We start from the raw sequence: 8,987 nt of genomic DNA on the forward strand, positions 1-8,987 counted from the left end.
TGAAACTCTGCTAGCGTTAAGACTTGGAAAGAGATTTCAAGTCAAGTCAAGCCAAGCCATGGAATGACAAAGCCCCAGGCCAGGAGCCCCGCTGCTGGGGCAGGAGCCATTCTGCACCCCCAGGAACTGGAAGCACTTCTGAAAACGCCACCAGCTGAGCAAGGAAAGAACATGAAAGTTTGAGGTGAGCCGGTTGGGAAAAATCTGGAAAAGAACTTTACTAGCAATTATTTTCTTTATACGTACACATACAGTTTGACAAAGAAAAAAAGAAGAAAGAAGAAATTCAGACTTCTCTTTAAGAATCCTTGGATTTAAATATATATATATTTATTAAAAAGAGACATTGACTCTATGGCCAAGACATCATGCGTCTCAGAACAGGTTTTTACAGCCATGTTATAAAAACCCCTTAGCAAAGCAGTTATGCACTAGACTTCAAACACATGTACTCCAAGAATGACACTGGTGTGGAGGATCTTGTTTTACATCCATTTATTTTTGTCCCTCAGCAATTATAGCATAGTTTCAATACATTTCTAAAGCTATAGAGAAATACCAGGGCAACTAGAGTACATACAAGCCAAAGTTAAAATGGTAGACAGCTGAATTAAAAAAAAGAAAAAAAAAGAAAAAACAAAACAAAACAAAACAAAAAAAAGTACGCATTCAGCAGGAAATCTACTATACTTCATTCAGTTTAGGCTTTGTTCTTTAGGGAACAAGGTGCTAACGTGCCATTTTCTCATAAAATGAATCATAATTGCTTCCAAAGAGTTTCTGCTGAAAATTTAGGTGGAAGCAAATAAGTGTAACACTAAACTTTCTCCTATAAACTTAGAAGCAACACTTTCTTGAATCAATTTCCACCCTCCAAATACCACTGCTGCTTTTCTTGCATGAACCCACTGTTTTATTAAGGCATAATATGCCCTGAGCAATATGCTGGAAATTAGCCAAAAAGCCTAACAATTAAAGGCAAGCACCAAGCGATTATTTTTATAGACAAATTTTGAAATCTGTTTCGTAACTCACCTGTATTTGGGAGTAGCACTTGAGGAAAAAAAGAAAATATTGCTTTTAATTACTTTGAGCAGAATGGCAGTGTTAATTCCCCCTTTCTCCCTTCAGGCTAACGTTTTCAAACTAATCGTCTAGGTACCTAAGTAGGACCAGCATACCCAGACGTTAAGTGGGACGTCTGTTCAAGAGCTTAATTTTTAAGCAACTAGGTGTAAAGATTTCAGTGCCCCACCCTAAGCAATTCAAATTAAATCTTATTTTCCTCAAGAGGCAAGATTCTCATATGCTGGATACCTCTGGTCTTAAAAGCAAGATGGAGCCTGGACAGGAGAATCGTACACTGTACATGCTCAGACTGCCTTCCAGTCTTCTTTTTAGAGCCAGAAAAGCCTATAAATTACCTGGTGCACTGCCCAATTTCCTCTAAAAGATGCACAGTATTAGAGTCCAGGAAGGTAGTTTTCAAAGCTTGTGCTAACAGCACACGTGACTTTCTCTATACAAATTTAGGCAATACTGGCTAGTCCCTTTAAGCTACCAGAGTATCCATAAAAGAAAGACAACCAAATTATACATTTTATTCACATTTATTTTTCGCTTTTAGTGTGCTCACAGAAAATTAGAACACCTTAAGCAGGAGTTTAATAGCAATTTTTGTAAGCAAAGTTACATTCCATCTCTAAGTCAAATTGGTCAAAGCTTCTCCAGTATTTACAAAAACATGATAGACAAGATGCTACACAAAAAAACCATTGCATCTGAAGAGTTTTCCTTTATTTTCAAAGACAACTGGAAAAGAAAGCATTGTCTGCTGTAATCAAAAACATACCACAGTATAAACAGTAACCATTCCACTTATCACAGCTTGGTTGAGTTTAAAATTTGTGTTTAAAAGGTCCAAGATGACTGCAGTTTTACAAAAATGGGCAGGGTGGAAAGAGTTGCAAACTTCATGTGCTTCTGGATATCAAGATTTGTTTTTTTTTTTTTTTTATACAATAGTCACAGTTAAAAACACCCTGCTGGTAATACATAATTACACTTTATTAAGGTCATAAACCAGCAATAAACAATAAAGCCTATACAACTTGTATTTCTACTTAATCACTGACTGATACAGCTAACATGAGATAAGTGAAAAGTTCCTATGGTTTAAATGAATTCCTAAGACTATGATCTCTTTATCTGGGTATTGATTTTTATTTTTATTTTTTTTTCCTTTTTCCTTTCCTTCTTAATCAAGACTTGTAGTGTTGTAAACCTTATAGAACATCTGCCTCACAAAATACATCGTAATAACTTTCTTTTAAAAAAAAGACTAACCCCTTACATCATTTCTGGCGGGGCGCGCTCCCGGCAAGGGCTGCGCGCCCCGGGTTCCCCACTGCGGCCCCTGTCACTTCATTTGATAACCCTTATTGACCCACCCATCTCCTTCATATATGGGCATGTCCATAGACCGATCGGGAAAAGTTTTATAATATGAAGAGAGTTGCAAAGTATGAAAAAAAAAAAATGAACAAAAAAACAAAAAAAAACCCAAAAAACCCGAACCAACCAAAACAAAACATTAATACTGATGAAAAAAAAAATCAAAACAAAACAAAACAAAAAACCAAAATATAGAGGGTGGGAGAGGAGGGCGGAGGGGGGGCCCCCCTCCGCCCGTTGGAATGGCGGCAACACAGAACGATTTGAGATGGGAGCTGCGGGGGGAGAGAAAAAAAAGAAACGAGACATCTTTTAAATCAATCCCTGGTTGTAGACAAGTTCTCCGAGACCAGTACCTGGCACCACTCCAACAAACAAACAGGGGGGAAGAAAAGTCCGTCGGCGAGGGGCGGCGGCGGCGCTTACTCCGCCGACTCGGCGGCGGGTCCCTCCGGACTGCTCTCGGAGGGGGGCTCCTGCCGCGCCGGCGCCGGCTCCTCCGCGGGGGCCGCCTCCTGATCGCCGCTGCCCGCCTCACTCGTGGCGGCGCCGGCGCCCGCCGCCTCCTCCGCCGCCTTCCCCTTCCCCTCCGCCGCCTGCTGCTGCTGCTGCGGCGGCGGCTGCTGCTGCTCCTCCGCCGCCGCCGCCGCCGGGGCCTCTTCTCCCGCCGCCTTCTCGGGGGCGGCCTCGTCCGATTTGGCCTCCTGCGAGTCCCCCGCCTCCTCCTTCGCCGCCTCGGCGCTGCCGGCGGCGGCCGCGCAGGCCTCCTCGCCGGCGGCGGCCTTGCCCTCCTCGCTGCCCGCCGCCTCGGGGGCCGCCGCCTCCTCCTTCCCGCCCTCCGCCGCGGTGGCGGCGCCGCCCTCGCTCTCGGCCCCCTCGCCGGCCTCCTTCTTGTTCTTCTTGAAGGAGAAGCCGCTGAGCTTAAAGGACTTCTTGAAGGAAAAGCGCTTCTTTTTTTTTTTCGGGGTCTCGCTGCTGGACGAGGGGGTCGCGCCCTCCTCAGTCTTGGGGGAGGACTCCCCCTCCGCCGGGGAGGCCGGCTCGGTGCTCTCCGCCTCGGCCGCCTCCTTCTCGGAGGCGGGCTCCGACGAGGCCGCCTCCTCCTTGCCCGTCTCCTCGGCGGGCGCGCTGCCGTTGGCCTGCACCTCCTCCTTGCCCGCCTCCGCCGCCGCGGGGGAGGCGTCGCCGTTCACCTTCACGTGGCCGTTCTCCTGCAAGACAGCGACGGGCGTTACCGGCCGTGCCGAGAGGGTTGGGGGGACACGGGGCGCCGCCGCCGCCCTCCCCGCCCGGCGGCCTTTCCTCGCCCGCTTTCTGCTTCCGTGGTTTAAACCCCCGGGCGCTCCGCCGCCCCACCGGGCCGGGCCGGGCCGGGCCGGGCCGCGGCGGGCGCCCCCAGCGGCGGGCGGGACGGGCGGCGGCCGCCAGAGGGCGCCGCGGCTCCACGCAGCGGCTGCCGCTCCGCGCACCCCCGCCCCCGGCGCGCCCCGTCCAGCCGCGGCGGCGGCGCGGGGCGGGGAAGGCTAACAAAGCTCGCCCGGCCCCGGCCCCCCGCCCGCCCGCCGCGGCCCCTCTCCGCCCGGGCGGCGCGGCCGGGCGCCCCCGCCCCTCTCCTCGCCCCCCCCCCCCCCCCGCGCCGCATTTGCATCTTTCAGGCGGCCGGAGCGCGGCTGGCTGCCCCGGGCGGCAGCTGCGGGGGCGGCGGGGGGTGCCCGCCCGCAACGCCGCCGCTGCTGCGCGGGGCAGCGGGGGCACGGCCGGCCCGGCAGCCGGCTCACGCGTGGCGGGGGGGAGGGTGTGTGTGACAGAAAGCCGTGCCCCGCGGCTGCCGACCCCCCGGCGGAGCTGCCGCGGACGGGGCGGGCGGCGCAGCCCCTGCCCCGCGCTGCCGCCCGAGGGGGCTGCCCGCCCGCCGCCGAGCCCCCAGCCCCAGCCCGGCGGCCCCGGCCCCCGCCACCCCACGGCCATCCGGCCGCCGCGGGGACCGAGCGTCTTCGGGAGAAGGAGGTTAAGCGGGCAGAAAAGCCAAGCGGTGTAAGATCCTTCCGTTTACGAGCCATTGGGACGCTTCACCGTAATACACGAGGGATTTAAAAAGAAGGGGGGGGGGGAGGAAAGAAAAAAAAGGAAAAAAGATGTGCCCGCCCCCCCCGCAGGAAAGATAAAGGAACAAATCATTCAAAGCCGAGCCCGTTTTAGAAAAAAATAAAGAAATTATTCCTTTGCCTCGAGTTGCAAAGATAAAAGGATCGACCGTATTCTCCATTGAATGTGCCACTGGGGCATCAAAGGAAGAATTAAACAGGATGCGAAAGAGAGTCCGTCGAAGTTAGATTAAAAAAAAGGAGTAGGTTTAATAATTTTTTTAATTTTTTTTTTTTTACCTGTCCATTCGCCTTGGATGGAGATGCAGCCACTGCTTCCCCAGGTTTCTCGGCGGAGGCTTCGCCCTTTGCAGCGGTCTTGGAGAACTGGGCACCCATGCTGTCTTATTCAACAAAGAAACTCAACAGATCCAAAAGGAGGGGAAACAAAGAGCGTTGGGTTGGTATAAATACTGGGCGACCAGCAGCAGCAGCAACACACACACACACCAGAGGGGAAAAAAAAAGAGAAGAGAGAACAGAACCGATTATAATGCACTCCTTTTAAAAAATTTAAAGTTGAAGAGATCAAAAAGCAGCAGCACAGGAGGGAGGGGAAAAAAAGGGAGGAAAAAGTCGAGCAAAAAAAAAAAAAGGAGCCCAAGTTTAGTAAAAAGAAGTAATAAAAAATCCCAGATTTGTAGCCGTACTGTAGACAAGGAGAAAATGGAGAAATCTCCCTGGTTGCTAATAAGATGCGGAGTCCAACGCCCAAGTGCACAGATGAATGGGCTTCCCGAGCGGTGACGGCAGCCCTCCGCCCGGCGCCGGCCAATCGCCGCCGCGGCACACAAAGGGGGGCGGGGCCTGGCCGCCCGGCGAACAATGGAGCCGCGATGGCAGCGGTTTGAAATCAGCCCCCGGCCGATAATGAATGTGCCGCTCCGGCGCGGCGCGGGCGGGCGCGCCGAGCTCCGCTGCCGGGGAGCGAACAAAACACCCCGACCAAGCGGGGCGGGCGGGCGGGACAATGGCGCGAGGGGCGTGCGGGCGAGTGTGAGTGCGCCGTGAGGGTGAGTGTGAGCGAGTGTGAGCCCGGCCCGGCCCCGCCGCCCGCCCCCACCCGCTGCCGCCGTGAGAGAGCAACAGATAGTGTGTGCGAGCCCGCGGCGGGGGGAGCGCGAAGGAGGGGATTTGCTGCCTCTTTCTTTTTTTTTTTTCCCCTTCCTCCCTTTGCCTTTTTTTTCTTTTCTTCCCTGGGTTTAATTGGTCGCGATTGTTAAATCGCCCCCAATTTGGAAGGTATTTGAACCACGTAGATCGGGTTTCGCCAAACGAGATCACGAGTCGAAATTAGTAGGTCTGTAGGCCAGATGTTGCAAACGCTAAAGCAGCGGCGGCAGGAGCCGCTGCCGAAGCAGAAACGGACCCCTCCCCCATAGCGATATTGGCTTGGAATAAAATATTTCGCGATTAGCCTACGGCTCTAATTAAATTCTGCTGTCTGATTATTCCTGATTTGTGTTTTTAAAGTATTTTCTGAGGCGGTGACCCATTTCAAGACTACATTTCCAGGCACTCAAGTAGTGGGCGAAGCGACATTATCAGGGAAACGTTTTGCGCTTTCCCAAACCCCAGCCCCGAATGTGTATTGACGTTGAATTTAAACCCTCGAATAAGAGGTAACCCGAAACTAATGCACGTGAATTAACGGTGATCTCCAGCGCTTAGCAGCGATGGGGTGGGTGAGACACCACGGATCGGATTGATTTCCTTTCCCGGGGGAAGGGGCGGCGGGTGCGGGGAGCCGGCCGGCTCCCGCCGCGGCGCCGTGCGGGAAGGGCTGGCCCAGACCCCCCCCCCCTCCTCCCCGGCACCACCACCCCCTTTTAAGGAGCAGAAACGAGCGTCAGAACGATCGTTTCCCAAACTCGGGTAATCTCCTCCAAACGCCTCTTGTTTATAAACAAGGATGTTAAAATTATTCCGATAATGAAGGGCTGCCGAGCGGGGAGGCTCGGCCCAGCCGCCCACCTTCCTCTCCCCGCGGATTGCCCGGGGCTGGCGGGGCCGGTGGGCTTTGTGCGGCCGCCGCCGCCGCCCTTCGGTAACCCCGGCGAGGGCAGCCGGCTATTTTCAGCCGCTCACGGGAATATTTCGTTTCTTGGGGGGCAAAAGGGGCATTTGTTTGGTTTTGTTTTGGTTTTTTTTTTCGGGGAGATGGAGCCTCTCCCTCCCCCCCGCCGCATTTCACGCACAGCTCCCCCGCCGCCGCCGAGAGCCGCCGCTGCCCGCCGCTCCCTTTGTCTCGGCCGCCGCCGCCCGCCCCGCCGAGCCCGGCGCAGCGGCCTCCCGCTCCCCCGCGGGGCTCCCTCCCCACCCGCGGCCGCGCACCCCGCGCCGGCAACACCCGCGGTCCCCCGGGGGGCGGCCGCTGGCCCCGCCGGGCTGAACGCCCACGGCGGGGCGGGGGAGCCGGGGGTGCCGCCGCCGCGCCCCGGGGCTCCCCCGGCGGGGCCGCGCCGCCGGGCCGTTTCCCTGGCGACGGCCGGGGGTCGGCGGGGGCGGAGCGGGGGCGGCCCTGCCCGCCCCGCCGTCACCTGTGGCCGCCAGCCCCGCCGCTGCGGGGCCGGGCTCGGCGGGGCCGGGTGGGGCCGGGGGCGCCGCGGCGGCGGGAGCCGCTCCCCGGGGGTCCCTGGCCTGCCGTCCCGTCCTCCCCGCCGGGGGTGCGTGGGGGAGTGGTGCGCGGCGGAGGGCGCCGGCGGCAGGAGGGGATGGAGAGAGCTGCGGCAGGCTCACCTTGCGGCGTGGCGGCAACGCGACCGGGGGGCACGGACACCGGACAGCTCAGCGTCCTTCTTCGTGATCCTCCTCCGCTTCCGAGGGGACTCCACGCGTAGTGTTTTCTCTGCTCCTTTTAATCTGGATATTAAGCAGATCGTGATTTTGTTGTTGTGTCTGATGGTTTTTTACACTGGTTGATGTAACAGATCACCCGAGAAGACCCGCTGGAGGACGATGACAGGACTTCACAATCAGTATCACGAGGCATCTGTCCACCTTGCACGGGTATATGCAGTTTCACCTGCACGGGCATATGCAGTTTTACTTTCCACCGTAGCTACATCTGAATTTCAGAGCAGTGTCACTGGAAGATTTCACAGAGTGACTGTGGGAGTTTTGACGGCGTATGCTTTGCATGATGCTTTTGATATGTTTTTCAACCATTTCAATGTTTTACAACTTTAAAAGAAAAAAAAGAAAAAAGAAAAAGCTTTGAGTGATGTTATTCTAGATGCTTAGTTCCACAAATTCTTCTGTAGAGTCTCTGGACAAGCAGGAAATCTGGAATATATGTACACTCCCTCTGTCAGTCCGGGTGCACTACAACCTGGACAGTTATCTCTGCTTTCTAACCCAAACCCTTGAACGTGAGGTGCAAATACAAGATTTAAGCCCTTGACTGACCTCTTGAGCCCACCAGTTACCGGGCTGCTCCTTGTCACACCACACTTTTAAGCTCCAAGCAAACAGATACGCTGGAGGAGAGATTCCTCATTCTTAAACTTGCACTTTACTCAAGTTCCTGATCTTTTCATCTCCTTCCAAAGGGGGAAAAAGAAAGAAAGGAAAAAAAAAAACCCAAACCCAAACAATCCCTGACTGGTGTATTGCAGCAGGACTAATCAGATATGAATGTGAAAATACCAATTTTCTACAGTGCCTTCCACACAAAAAGATGTTGCAGCATTTCTTTGGCAGGAACAAGGATGTACCAGTGTAAAGGTGCTTGTGTACAGGCTGTTGGAGATTTAGTGCCTGAAAGAAGTGGTACCATTATAAGTGTATTTGCGTTAGGGCTTTTATCACAATAGCTGTGTCAGCAAAAAATCATATCCCCCATGTGACATGGGTGACGATATTTCTGTGGAGATGACAGCCATGACTGAGAAACAGCTCTGAGGAGCCCAAAAATGAACAAGAAGAAACAGGGCTGGGGAGCTGTTCTCAGGGAGGGGGCAGGATTCATCTCCCCCGGCTTCACCAAAGGTCAAGGGCCCTGCCACAGCCCGTTTCCTGATTTCTAGTTGTGTGTTGCACCCCCAAGATGAAGTTGTCTTTTTGCAGTGCTTCCAAACTGTGACTCCTCTCGGCACATTTCACCTGAGATTATTTTCGTCCTCTCCATCTGGGAAGGGGGAGGGCTGAGGTGGGGACTGATGAAGTGGTTTGTACGGTGCCGCCCAGCACATCAGCATCGCAGCTGACTCGGAGTTACTGATGCTCGGCTGTGACTTCGTGATCATTAATACTGAATCTCTGCCTTGCAGCTACGACTTTGATCAGGCATAAACACAAACCTTTCTGTCAAACTAGCCAGGTATAAGCATGGTATATAGTGCTTACGTCAACTTTACGCTGACCTTCTGTGGGGAGGCTAGAAAAAAA

General features: G+C 53.9%; 1 protein-coding gene across 3 annotated transcripts; it reads right to left on the minus strand.

Moving 5' to 3' along the window:
- Positions 1-480: 480 nt before the first annotated feature.
- On the minus strand, positions 481-7,630 carry MARCKS (myristoylated alanine rich protein kinase C substrate). Of its 3 annotated transcripts, none has more exons than XM_087776804.1 (3): positions 7,338-7,630; positions 4,839-5,011; positions 481-3,665 (listed from the first exon to the last, which is right to left on the minus strand). In XM_087776804.1, exons 2-3 carry the CDS (start codon positions 4,935-4,937, stop codon positions 2,877-2,879), a joined length of 888 nt encoding a protein of 295 aa, XP_087632930.1. In that variant the 5' UTR covers positions 4,938-5,011; positions 7,338-7,630; the 3' UTR covers positions 481-2,876. The 3 variants fall into 3 exon arrangements, with proteins under 3 accessions (XP_087632930.1, XP_087632929.1, XP_087632928.1); XM_087776803.1 differs by lacking the exon at positions 7,338-7,630 and adding an exon at positions 5,249-5,551; XM_087776802.1 differs by lacking the exon at positions 7,338-7,630 and having other exon boundaries at positions 4,839-5,550.
- Between the last annotated feature and the right edge of the window lie 1,357 nt (positions 7,631-8,987).

The sequence above is a fragment of the Nipponia nippon genome, unplaced genomic scaffold (assembly GCF_047370975.1).
Source record: "Nipponia nippon isolate SJK-2023a ecotype South Korea unplaced genomic scaffold, ASM4737097v1 scaffold_4, whole genome shotgun sequence".
Lineage (NCBI taxonomy): Eukaryota > Metazoa > Chordata > Aves > Pelecaniformes > Threskiornithidae > Nipponia > Nipponia nippon.